The sequence below is a fragment of the Elgaria multicarinata genome, chromosome 14 (genome assembly GCF_023053635.1).
Source record: "Elgaria multicarinata webbii isolate HBS135686 ecotype San Diego chromosome 14, rElgMul1.1.pri, whole genome shotgun sequence".
In the NCBI taxonomy this organism is placed as follows: Eukaryota; Metazoa; Chordata; class Lepidosauria; order Squamata; family Anguidae; genus Elgaria; species Elgaria multicarinata.
The window spans coordinates 26,745,823-26,759,541 of record NC_086184.1 but is presented as its reverse complement, the minus strand read 5'-3'; the positions used below and the strand labels follow the sequence as shown (position 1 = coordinate 26,759,541).

The following is a 13,719-nucleotide window of genomic DNA, read 5'->3' as shown; positions in this document are numbered from 1 at the left end:
TATGCACCTAATAACTCTCATTACGGAATCATTTAATGCCAGTAGAATTAACATCTATTCTAGTCTGATTTTGGACTGGTTTGGAAGCTACATTGACGGCCTTCACCGGGGATAGACAGGGGAGTGCATCCATGTTGGACCTCCCCGCGGAGTTTGATAACCACCAACCACGATATCCTCCTGGGCTTGCTCACCAAATTGGGACATGGGAGGACACTGTCCCCTATGTTGTCCCCTATGTTTTTTAACATCTGCATGAAACCTCTGTGAGGCCATCTGAGGTTTGGTTTGAAGCTTTAGCAATGTGCCAGTAATGCTCGACTCTATGTAACATTTCTACCAAATACTTCCAGGAAGGCAGTGGACATCCTGAGCCAGTTTCTGGAGTCAGTACTGGGATTAGGAAAAACAAGTTGAATCCAGATAAGACAGAAGTGCTTTTTCGAGGGGAATTCTGCTGATGTAGATGGGGGAATACACAATCTGTTCTGGATGGGGTTACACTCCTGCTAAAGGAATCAGGTACATGGCTTGGAGGTTCTCCTGGACCCAGCACTAAACCTTAGACGCATGGCTGGCGTCAGTGGCCAGGAGCCCCTTCTATTAGTTCGGTTGCAAATACCTGTTTGGAAAACCCCCCTCTCCAATCAGTTAACACAGGCACTGGTGACAACCCTGCTGGATTATTGTAATGCTTTTTACATGGCACTGACAAAATCAACTTGGAAGGTTCAGTTGGTTCAAAATGTGGCCACCAAGATGCTGGTAGGCCAGGAGCAAGGAGGTTGGATCATATCATGCCTATCCTACATGATTTACACTGGTTCCCAGTTTGTTCCCAATCTCAATTTAAGGTGCTTGTATTGAATTTTAAAGCCCTGCGTGATCTGGGAGCCAGTCATATAAATGACTGTGTCTGCCCTTATTAACTTACCCAGGTTTTAAGATCTTCATCTCTGGCCCTGATCTCTGGTATTCTGTTGAATCCTTCGGCTATTGGGCGGTATAAAAATGCAATAAATAAATAAATTTGGTGATTATCAGAGACAGGACTTTTTCTTCAGTGGAAAGGAAGATTATGGAACTCTCTCCCTGGAGAAATCTGCAAGCCTACCAACCCCCTCGACATCTTTAAACGTGCTTTGAAAACACACTCATTTAGGAGGGCCTTGTATGATTAGTTCCAGTTAGGATGCGCTGGCATAATTTTTAAGAATGCTTTTTAGCAGTGCTGTTTTATGTTGTTTTGTGATGTTGTGACTGTATTCTTTTTTTCTCCCCATTGATCATATGATGTTCTTACTGTGTTTGAATTTTGTAAGCTGCCTTGGAAGGAGTTATCCAGAAAGCTGGGGTGAGGATGGTGGTGATAGCACTGAATAATAAATAAATGAATCTACGTGTAAGGTTGTTAACAGCCTTATAATCCAAAATAGCATTTAGGAGCTGGCCCTGGTTTTTATGAACTACAGATTCCTAATGCAGGGAACTCCGGGGCACTATGGGAAATGTAACGTGGCAGGTGGGGGTCTTAGGCCTAGCCGCTGCCACCAGATCAGTTCAAAACTGCGGATCAGGCTTTGCTGAACACACTGGTGGCCTCTGGCAGGACACTTGAATCCTAGCAGTGGCTCAAGGTGTTAATGTTGGCCCTGTTCAAATCTGTCCTCCAAATCCACCTTTCCCATGGAGTCTTGGTGAAAATTCACCCAATGTTAGCCTCTCTCTTCCTTTCTGTTCCCTCTTTCACTGTCAACATTTTAGATGGCAAGCTCCTCATTACAGGTTTTTTTTTGTTTTGTTACTTCCTTTTTGTACTTTTTGTACTTTAGTACTTTTAGTACTTTTTGTTACTTCCGTTACTCTGTCAAGTGCCATGTGCATTGATGGCATTGTATAAATAGTTAATAAAATTGGCTCAATTTCAGTGTTGGAAAGTGTTTAGATGGATATAAAAACATAAGAGGAGCCCTGCTGGATCAGACCAGGGGTCCATCTAGCCACAGTGGCCTACTAGTTTTTGTCCAGGAAACTCCAAGCAGGACTTGAGTGCAATAGCACCCTCCCTCCCATATTCCCCAGCAACTGGTGTACATAGGCATACTACGTAAACCTCCCAGAGAGCCTTGGCTATGGGGCAGTATACAAATGTTAATAATAATAATAATAAAGGAAAAGGAAAGGAACCTCTCGTGCAAGCACTTGAGTCATTGCTGACTCCTAGAGGGACACCTGCTTTCGCTGATGTTTTCTTGGCAGACTTTGTAGTGGGGTGGTTTGCTGTTGCCTTCCCCAGTCGCAGTTACCTTTTCCCCAGCTAGCTGGGTCCTTATTTTACCGACCTCGGAAGGATGGAAGGCTGAAAGGCTGAGTGGACCTGAGCCGGCTGCCTGAGAACCAGCTTCCGCTGGGATCGAACTCAGGCCGTGGGGAGAGTTTCGGCTGCAGTAACTGCTGCTTACCACTCTGCACCACACGAGGCTCTAATAATAATAATAATAATAATAATAATAATAATAATAATAATAATAATAATAATAATGCCTCTGCTATAGCACATAGCTATCAGGACTAGAAGCCTTCTCTTCCAGTATTTTATCTAACCCTATTTTAAATCCAACTAAATTGCTGGCCATCACTACATCTTTCGGTAGCAAATTCCATAGTTTAACTATGCCGTGTGTGGAGAATGGGCAGCACTTTTACTTTTAAAAAAAGTCTTTCATAAAAAAAAAAGCTTTTGCAGTTCTGTAATTTGGCATATTTATAATAATTTCAAAGAATGTCTCGTATAAAATAACATGCTGATCCTAATGAGTAATGTATTATTTCCATTGTGACATATGATTGAATCGATTTGTAATGACGTTTGTTTCTCCTTTCCAAATATAACCATCTGTCCTCTAGCTGATCATTTCTTTCTGAACCTGCACACAGTGTATGATGTTATGATTCCTACCAAATTATGGTGTTATTGCTGTACCAGTTGTAAAATATTGGAACATCCTGTGCAGTAAAGATCAATATTTGTCTGTAGAATGATCCTTAGTTAAACATCAAATGTAGATTTTATTTTGAGACAGTATCGTGTAACTTGCCCTAGCAAACAAGTTAGATCAGTTACGCATCAGATGTTTTTAAAGCCATAATCCAAATAATAGACATTTGCTTCAAGGTTTTCAATGTTTTTACGGGAAACAACCAAGAATTTCTATATGCATCCAAAGCCCAGATTCCTGGAAAGCAAGAACGCGTGTGTACAATGTGTGGTGTTAGCCATTTAGATGGAATAATAACGCTCAATGAAAGGATGATTTGAGAACTGCCGCGCAGGCATCTTGACCCTTTTGTCCTGGCTCACGTCTTCGCTTCCCCTGAGCCTTCTTGCCTGCCTTTAAAATGCCATGCAGACCACTGCTTTGAATAATCTGTAAAGACTGTTGCTAATCATGAAGCGTTTGTGGGTTAAAGTATACATTCAAACGTACATTTGGAGAATGGGCAATTTTCATATTAATTTTGCATGCAGAGAATGAACAAAAACAGAGCTTTTGAGAAATTGGGGGTTGGGTTGGATTTGCAGTCAGATTCATGGTGCGAAGCATTCCATATGCAAGCCTTGAAGCAACCGTTGTTGCAAAACATCTGTTATTTTGCTTCCAGCTTAAACATCTCGGGTGTAAATATTAAAGGCATGCGTTAAAAAACAAAACCCACCAGTGCTTCTTTGTTTCTTCCGTAAGAAAAGTAGAAGGAGAGAAGACTGAAGTCTTTTCCTGTCTGCCTCTTTGCCATTCCAAATGTCTCCTCTCGCATTAATGCCATCCCACAGTGGGCTCCAAAGTGCCATTTGAGGAGGGGAATTTGCCCTCCTGTCCCCCGGGGAAAACATTGTGCTCACTCTCCCTTCTTCTGCTTTGAATTCTCTCCATCTGAGGCTGCGTCCAGTTTCAAATAGCCAACTAACCACTACCAGCTCTTGGCCTCTAATAGCTAATCCCTGAAGTTCCAGCCAGAATAAGCAGGGGTGGGTGTTTCTTTATCATGTTACCAATGGCAAGACAGTTTACCTCCGATCAAGATAGAGAATGTGATTTCAGTGATTAGGGGAGGATAAATCACTAATACCTTATTAAGCATCCCCGTAGCTTTTTGTTAGTATCTCTCTGCCTTGTACATTTATTCCATTTCCCACCCCCTCTCTCACCTCATTCTTTTACAATCCATTTTTTTCCTTCCTTAGTTGCCTTCCTGAAAATTAGATGCACTGGCCAACGTGCATTATTTGCTCTGTTGTATAACAAAGTTTTGTGCTTGCAGAATTAGTGGGGTGTCGCCCGTCCCCCCTTTACTCTGCTTCAAACTGGGATCATGGGAATAAGGTCCTATAAATAATGAGGTCTCTCTTTCCTGGCCACTTGGAAGGCTTTTCAAGGACCTCTTTAATCTCAAAGCCTTTGGTGTAGAAAACTTTGATAGAAAACTTTTGAAGCACATCTCTACAACTCTGAAGTCTAGAGTATGTGTCTTTTTAATGAAAGATAGAATGCGCAAGATGTTAGTTCACCCTTACTTTGCTAGTTCCACTTTATGTAACATACAGTATAGTTGCGTCTGTCTCCTGGTTCTGATCTTTAATGTGTGACTTCAGATACTGTCCTATAGGCATCACTTTACTTCATGCTAGAAATTTGCTTCCAAGGTTTCAGGCTGCTGTAACAGAGCATTCTTGCCTTTTCATCTGTCTAGTTCAGGCTGTCGATGAGGGAAGATGCTATTCATATTTCAAAAGGAATTTGCACACTGCTTAATGTGCATGTTGGTCTACCGGTGCTCTTCAAAGTTTGCTGGAAATCAATACTTGAAGCTTTTTCTTTCTTTCCAGGACTGGGAAGAGCCACGGAGTGGTTCTGTGGATGGAATATCATCTTGCACCTGGCCTTTCTGTTAGCACAGGGCTTGTGCAGGTTTCAGGTGAAAAGGTATTTGCTTAATTCTCTTTCATCCGTGGTCCACAGGGGTCGGTGGGAGGGAGGGAGGGAGGGAAAGAATGTTAAACTGAAGTAAGGAAAGATCTATGTATGCTGGCTGGGGATGCTGGGAGTTGTAGGACTTTTCATGGATAGGATTGTGCCCTAAGGCTCTGACCATGCAGACATCCTGATTATAAAATCTAGTCAGCCTTCCCCCACCTCCTTTCTTTGTAACATCTTACCTGATGAAGAGATCTGGAGATTTCAAAAGCTTGCACAATTTTGTGATCTTTGACTTGGCCTAGTAAAGATGCCAACACAGTTACCTTTGTTTTTTTGTAGAAAAATGATTGTTTATTTATTTATTTATTTAGAGTATTTTTATCCTGCACCTCAGCCAAAAGGCTCTCGGAGCGGCTTACAGTGTATCAATAAAGAAGACAGTCCCTACCCTCAGGCTTACATTCTAAAAAAAAAGACATGACACACAAGGAAAAGTGGATGGGGAGGGAAGAGGGAGAAAATAAAAAGAAATTAAGGAGACTGTTTAGGCTGGTGGGAAGGCCCTGCTCCGTCCTCTCATCTCCCACTGGAGGGGCAAACCAACAGCTCCTTCTTCTTCCCCACAAGGTGAAGATGTTAGCCCTGGGGGGTGGGGGTTTCCAACTGAAGCAGGCTCTGATGGTCCCTGCCTGCTCCAGTCTCCCTCGCATCTTCTTCCACACAGGGAATGAAGAACACCATTGTTGATGGTCTTATCTAGACCATCAATTATCCAGACCATCAATTTTTAGAAATATCTAAAAATTCAGATATTTCCACTCTGAGCTGATAACTTTCTGGTTCTTTTCTGCAGGGCTTTTGTCAATGGACTCCTCACTGCAAACAGGCCGTCTACTTCTTCAATACAGTTACTGAGCCCGAATCTCTAATCAATAACCCCTCTGCAGTTGCATATGCTGTAAGCTTTAACCCAAAGACTGGCGAAGTTATAATGGATTTTAAACTTAAATTAATGTAGCATCCTTCCACTCAAAAATCTCCCCCTTTTTTTGGCTAGTTCTTAATAAATCTATTGACAGATGGCTATGACAGGCTTCTCTTCTTTGGGGGGCACAATAGCTATTATTGATCGCAAGGCATGGTCTGAAGGCATATGATGCAGCAATCTTGCTAAAGCTGAGCTGGTCTGGCTCCGCTAAATACTTGGATGGGAGATCACTTGGGAAACCTTTTGTGCATTGGCTAAGTTAAATAAATAAAACTTAAAGAGGCAAAGAAAAGGAAGCCTCAGCTTGGCTCTGAATTGTAATAAAGCAGGACACAGGAGGATGTTCTGTTAATGGGACATCTCAGCTGAGTAGGCCCTCTCTTGTAGCTAGCTGCTGTACTTCCTTTGGTGGGGGCAACCAGAGGAGGGTCTTTGAAGATGACTTAAGGGTCTGAGCAGGTACATACGGCACTATTCTGCTTCACAGCGGGACATGAACTGCCGTTCATGTCATGAAAATAAGATCTCTTGTGTGGGGTTAGGCCATTGGTCAATCAGTCTTCCTCTGCGTTCTGAGTTTGATGGCTAGATGCTGAACTGGCCAAATCCTACCTGCACTGAGCTAGGATTTGAACCTGTGTCCAGCTAGTCCAGATTTTCACTATTCGCTCAACTCCTTGGGATCTTAGCTTCTGCATAGTTTTCAATCTCTTCTTTTACAGAAAGCAAGATGAACCCTTTCCTTTGGTAATAATGCAGTGTTCTCCAACCTTTCTACCTTTGCATGTTCAATCCCTATTCCTAGCAATTTCAATTGAGAGGATCGTGGGTAGCAAAAGATAGAATTGACCAGGATCTGCAAACTTGAAGTGAGGTAAAGGGGGAGGTGGTTATTTTAAGAGAGTGCTGGGCTAGACGGATGCATGCCATGGCTTGGTATGCGACTGGTTCTATATGTTGAGTATCTAGGCATCCTTTCCATGTTAGCTCATTTGCTAGGGGTGTTCTACATGTCTGCCGTGAAGCTCCAGCACATTTTCGAAAATTTGAGGACCTACTCCAGGGTGCACACTCAGTCCATGCAGTTCATTGGCCCGGGATACACCTGACACTCCCATGGCTACAAATTGCAGGAGATCAGTAAAAGATAGCAAGCTGTTTTCATGGAAGTACTTTTTTGTATGGAATTACTTTGTATGTAGGCTGAAACAATGCGTATATAAACAGATGATCTGATTATGAGAGCTAGTGTGGTGTAGTGGCTAGGGTGTTGGACTGGGAGTTGTGAGATCTGGGTTCTAGTCCCCACTTGGATGGGGAAGCTCACTTGGGTGCCTTTGGGCCAGTCAGACTCTCAGTCCAACCTACCTCACAGGGTTGTTGTTATGAAGATAGAAATGGAGGGGATGATGATTATGTATGCTCCTTTGAGTTCCTTGGAGGAAAAATGGCAAAATATAAGAGAGAGAATCATAGAATCATAGAATCTACCCCCCCACCCCAAATTACTGATAATCTCTTGAGGAAAGTCTGAGAGATTCTCTGGACCACCATTTGAACATCATTGCAGAGAAGGAATCATTGAAGAAAAAAATCATTGCCGTTTGCTGCCAGATGGGATTCTGCAGGATGTGGCATGGACAAGGAGGCCTCCCCTGAAGATAGTAGTTCTCTAATGGGCCTGTATAGGGGAAGATGATCTGTCAGGTAACCTGTTATGGCACCTTATCCATCACTTTAGGGAACCACTAGAGGGTGCTAAAGCCTTCATTAACATCATCTGTGGGCTGTTGCTCTTTCTGATACTGGAAAGGTACCTAATGGAAAAGGCTTGCAGATGGTCACAGGGCCTGCAGTAGAAAATATGCTGTTTGCCTTAATTTTATACTTGGAGCGAACTCATTCTTTCAGTGTGGATCCTTATGTGGCAAAAACAGCACCAGCCACTCACAAGAGTGATATATCAGGTGCAGAGGGATGCAAAAGGTCCGCTGAACTAGAAATGTTTTCATGGGAGAACCTAATATGGGACCACCGCCACCCTTCCCAGAGATTAAGCATGCTCAGTTGTCATGAGACGCCAAGTTGCTAAGGGGGTGGGGGATAAAATGGAATATCTTGGAAGTGGGCATGGCTGGCTGGAACTCTGATCAGGAACACTCCGCTACATGTGAAGATGTCATATGTTACAGGTCCCCCTTCCGTTTTAAACAGATGAGCTAATTAACCTCTTGTAAACTTATGCACAATGGACATGCAGCCTTCCAAACGCTGCCAGTGTTATCAGGAGTATTTTTAATGGCTATTAATTCCTTTGGCAACTCAGCAATGCTAGAACGGAACTCCAAAGCTCAGTCCCCTTCGTGTTCTGTTCATATGTGTCATCTTTATTTGATGATCATATTGCTTTTATCATGAATGCCTTTTTCGGGAGCTGCAAACTAATAATCCAGCAACAGAGAAACCCCATGCGATATCTAACAAACCCAGTGCTAACTTGGAAATAATTTTAAAAGTAATATAAGCAGAACCCACTTTTTCAGCCTCTGTGGTACCAATCGTTTTGGCGCTTGTAATAATCCAAACCAGAGCGTGGAAAACATTGGTGACTCAGAGGTTTAGAAAATGGGTCCCGCTTAGGCATTTTGGAATGGTTTTTCATGTGGTCTTCCAAGCAAAGGGAGTGGGGTGTGGGACATTGGTTGGAGAGCGAGAGAGCGCATTAGCATAGGAAGAGCAGTGTTGCATCAGCTTTTGGTTTGCAAAGTAGCCAATTAGGTGCCTTTGGGAAGCCTGTGAACAGGAAGCGAGTGTAAATAGCACCCTTTTGCTCATATTCGCCAACAAATGAGGCTCAAAAATGCGCTGGAGCTGTGGAGCGGAGAAGACCAAAGGGACAAGCCCTTGAAGAAAGTCCCTCATAGTAATGTGTCAACAACCACTGGCCTTAAATATAATTTTATCCTCTACCCTGGCGAGTGAAATGGGGGTGAGCAGGGAGGAACTGACAAGTTCTTTGACAAGTACAGAATATGGCTCTGCTAGGTTAAATAAAGTAGGGTATGGAGAGAATGAAACTGATCATATTGACAAGAGGGAGTATTCCTCTGGCGGCCACGTCGAGAACAGGTGGACTTGCAGCCGTGTGCACTTGCGCAAGATCGCCAATGGTTGTTTTTAAAAATAAATAAATAAATTGTGACACTATTTGCAAACATTTTAAAATTTGCACCCCTTAAATGTGCAAATTGCTGCCATTTTTTTAAAAAGCCATAATCGATATATTGGCTTGGCTAATTACAGACTGAGTCAAGGACATTGGGGGAAACTGAATGAAATCCGAACTGGAAAAATGCATTGAGTTTTCAACTCCCAAATGGAATTCTTGTACATCCTTTGAATAATCAGAACTTTCTAGGCATGGAGGTATCTTTTGTCCAGCCCCAAATCCACACACACACCACTCCAGTTGTTACCATGGCTGATGTCTTTCCTAAGAAGCTGGAGAGCATTCACAGAAACCTGGTTCAACATCTTGGAGGGTATCACCAACGCCTCCCTTAACAATGGAGCCAAGCTGCAAGTCAGCAAGGTTGCTGAAGAGAAAAAGCAACATCCTTTGCATACACAACATCTTTGCTTTTGTGTGCTGAGCCACTTACCCTCTCATGAAGGAGGAGGACACACCTGTGTGTCTTGTACATTCAGGTAATGCCCCAATGTGGTGCCCTACAGATGTGCTGGACTTCAATTCCCATCATTCATCCCATCGGGAGGCTTCCAGGAGGGGGAATTCTGCAAACTTATTTCCTTCCAAAATCATCACTTTTGGGGGGAGGGGGGTCACAGCAAATTTGGGAAGGGGGCCTCATTTTGACCATCTCTGCTATAGGCGATGAACAGAATGGAACAGAGCTGTTCAGAACTATGTTTCCCATCTTTTCCAGCAGTATGCCTAGCACAAATCAGTCGCAAATCCATCATCCTTTGTCTTTACTATACAGTGGTGAGAAAAAGTTTGTGAAACGTAACGATAATTAAGGAAATTCCATAGTTTTACCACAATAGCCTTCATGAATCAGAACTAGCCCTTTTCTAAATATCCAACAGAGTTTATATTAACCAATTACAGGTCTCGTGAAATCAAAGGATGTTAGGCAAACAATGACCAGATCTACTCTAAGCAGGATATAACACTTTGAAAGTGGTTTGAAAATGGTATATGGAATGTGTCCTGGGCCCCAACAGTTGTCAATACCATTATAAACCATTATAAACCAGCAGTCTAGATCCTGCCAATGAGTCTTTTTAGAGTCAGGGTGTGTGCAAAAATAAGTGAACCCCTGGTTGCATTTGCTCAATTAAAGGGAATAAATAGAATCAGGTGTTGAACTAATTAGGTAGATTTTCAGAGGTGAGTTTGGGAGGCGCTACATCTTTGAGGACCTCAGCAAAGCAGTTATGCACCCACTTCTGGTCCTCTTAACCTGTAAGGAGAGGGAACTAACTCATTGCTGGGTAGGGTCCTCAAACCACACAGGCTGTTGCTTCTGTCTTTTTTGCTTCTTGATCAATCAGAACTCAAATCGATAATAAAATGGTGGAGTTTGCATGTCCTTAATTAGCACATACTTAAGACAACATACCTGGTTACAGTCAGGTGAGGTTCACTTAAAGGGTTCACAGCTTTTCTCGCTGCTGTACATGTACCTTTTAGTTTTGACTCCATGGAACAAGGGCTAGTTAATGTTCAACGTGTATATCTGTAAGGCAAATTCCATTTTAGCTGGGTAAAGAAAGTTGTGTTGACATCAATACTGGCTAGGCTAATGACAAACCATTAGTGCTCCAAGTTCATCAGGCCGCCGTATCTTCTTTCTAAGCTGTGCAAATAGTTTGGAGCCAAATGGATGTTGAAAATTTTTGCATTCCCAAAATCTGTGAATGCAGAGGTTAGAAGGTTTTACAAAATCCAAACATCCCTCCTCAGGGGTCTCCTTAAGAGAGCAAATAAGGAGAGGGAAGCCAGAAATTGAATGCAGATGTATAGAGATGTTTTGGTGACACCTTGGTGTTATATCGACTGTACAGCTTTGAACTGTGAATATCTTGCTGTCTTAAGCCCTGTACAGCTGTTATAAAACCAGGCACAATCAACACATCAAGTGTCAGGATTACACCCATTGGCCCTATCACCTGACCCATGCACGTTGATCATTCCTTGAGTACATAGATACACAAGCTGTGCTGACCTGAGACCTCCTGGGGCCATTTTGTCATGCTGCCTGTTTCTTGTGATCTGCTCCTAGCACTTTCTCTAGCAGGGGCAAAAATACCAGCATATTTTAGCTCAGAGCATTTACTGCTGGTAAATAAGCTTTAGGACAGGCATTTCAACCTTTTAGAATTGGAGGCAGGGGAACTACTGCCCAAAAGCTGGAAAACCACCATCGGTGGTTGTAGAAAAGGGGATGTGGTCATTTGTAGGAGCCCAGGTGGGCTGGATTTAGTTCCCGGCCTGGATTTCAGAACGCTGCTGTCAAACCTGGAGAAGCCATTGCCCTCCATAAGTTTTCAAGTGATTGTGAACAACAGAGACATAGAGCTGTCTTTGTCCCCCTTCCTTTGAAACAGGTAAATATTAGGGGTGTACACGGACCCCCCGCTCCGCCCCGTGGGCCGATCCGAAAATTTCGGATCGGCCTGCTCTGCGCCGCTCCGCCCATACTTCTCTCCTCTTCGCCGCGGAGCTCTGGCTCCGAATTGGAGCTCCGCAGTGGAGGGGAGTGGTGCCAGGTAAGGCTGGGAGAGGAGGGCGGGGGGGTTTACCGGGCCCTGCCGCCGTCGCCGCGGCAATGGCGGCAGAGCCCGGTAAGGGACCAAGGGGGAGGGGGGCCCAGACTTCCTGGTTGAACCGCGGGCTCAATTGAAGAAGCCGACGGACTGCGGACGGAGGCAGGTAAGGGAGAGGAGGGGGTGGTTTACCAGGAGGGCCCGGTAAACCCCACTTACCTTTCCGGCGGAGCTCCGGATTGAGGCGAAGGATCCACCTTCACCTCAATCCTCTTCGCCACGGTCCGCCGGCCCCCCCATCCTCTTCGCCTCCGCCTTAAGGGGAGGCGAAGCACCCCGCTCCGCTTCTAATTCGCTGGTCCGATTAGAAGCGGAGCACATCCCTAGTAAATATGCCTGCTCTGACTTAATTTCTCCTGATCTCTCTCAAAATCAATCCATTCTGTCCCCTGTATGGCCAACCCTGTACCAATGAAAGACCACTGCCTCATTGTCCTAGCACCCTCCCCAGTCTGTGTTCGTAACTCACAGGTTCCCCCTCTGACTTCTCTTGCTTTATTAGTCTTATTAAGAATACTAGGCCATCCCAATGCTTGGGTGTGTGTGTGTTGCACTAATCATTTCTTCCTTACTGTAAATATTTGTTGTAAAATAAACAAACTAAAATCTTGTCGATGTTATTGTGCTAATTTCCTAGCATGCTGCATAATTTGCTGGGTGCTTGCCACGCCTCTGCCCTGGTATTTCCATCTCAGTTTCGTACACATTTCCACAGGTGAGTTTGCAGGCAGGTATGATCAAGGATACGCAGTAATGTTTCCCTGCCAGTTCCCCTTGTATACACAGGAACACTCTCTTTCTCTTCCTCTTGGTCCCCTCCCTCTCTGTGAGAGAGAATATACCTATTAGAGAGCTTCAGGGGCTGGTTTAATGCCAAAGAATGAATATTTGCACTCCCAAGGGCCGCCTTATCAAAAGTTGGAAAGTGCTTAAGTCAGAACTAGTGGCTGTAGATGGGATGTGGGATGCTACTAAAAGCGGCACCTGGGGAGGTAATATTGTGTCTCGAAAGATGATTTTGCGCGAGTGTGTGTGAGCTCATTACAAAAAAATACATGTCCTGTGCTCAGCCTTATTAGCTTGAGTTGTATTGATTTCCTTTTTCTCTGGCGGGACAAGAAAAAAGGATTTTGGCTCGCTTTGCCTGTGGAGGGTTCATATTGGCAGCCTGCAGGGAAAGGGGGCAGGGGGGTGGAACAGGATTCTTTGGCTTTGGTGCCTGTGTTGCAATCGATGGAAACCAAACTCCAGTGAGCTTGTGTTTGTTGATAGATTTTAGCTAACCTGATAGCCTGCAGCCGCCTCGAATCTATAGTAACTTGTTCAAGGGCCAGGTTCGAAACAACGAAGGCAGCAAGACTTTCATCTATACTGCCGACTTAATGCAATTTTGTTAGCGCAATTAGGCTTAAAGAACAGGTTGAAATTCTGGTCTGGCAGGTCCAGATGGGGCGCAAATGGTGGTTTGCTATTGATTCCTAACATTGGGCCTCTTCAGACGACACGCTAAGCCATGGTTAGGCTTCTAACCCCTTTGCAGCAAATGGTTAGTGAGGGTGTTTAAACTGTGGTTATGTAGGGTGACCATATGAAAGGGAGGACAGGGCTCCTGTATCTTTAACAGTTGTATTGAAAAGGGAATTTCAGCAGGTGTCATTTGTATATATGGGGAACCTGGGGAAATTTCCTCTTCATCACAACAGTTAAAGCTGCAGGTGCCCTGCCCTCTTTTAAATCTGGTCACTCAAGTATAGCTCCTGCAGCTTTCACTGCTGTGATGAAGAGGGAATTTCACCAGGTGCTGCATGCATGCAAATGACACCTGCTGAAATTCCCTTTTCTATGCAACTGTTAAAGATACAGGAGCCCTGTCCTCCTTTTCATATGGTCACCCTAGGTTAT

General features: G+C 44.0%; 1 protein-coding gene across 1 annotated transcript in view; it reads left to right on the top strand.

Annotated features, from left to right (window-relative positions):
- The window catches only part of PRMT7 (protein arginine methyltransferase 7), a 44,561-nt gene extending 38,377 nt beyond the window's left edge, over positions 1-6,184 (top strand). The window contains exons 17-18 of the mRNA XM_063141099.1: positions 4,886-4,982; positions 5,830-6,184. Of these exons, the coding sequence (XP_062997169.1) occupies positions 4,886-4,982; positions 5,830-5,994 (262 nt within the window). The 3' untranslated portion in view covers positions 5,995-6,184. The remainder of the gene's footprint in view (positions 1-4,885; positions 4,983-5,829) is intronic.
- Positions 6,185-13,719: the final 7,535 nt, after the last annotated feature.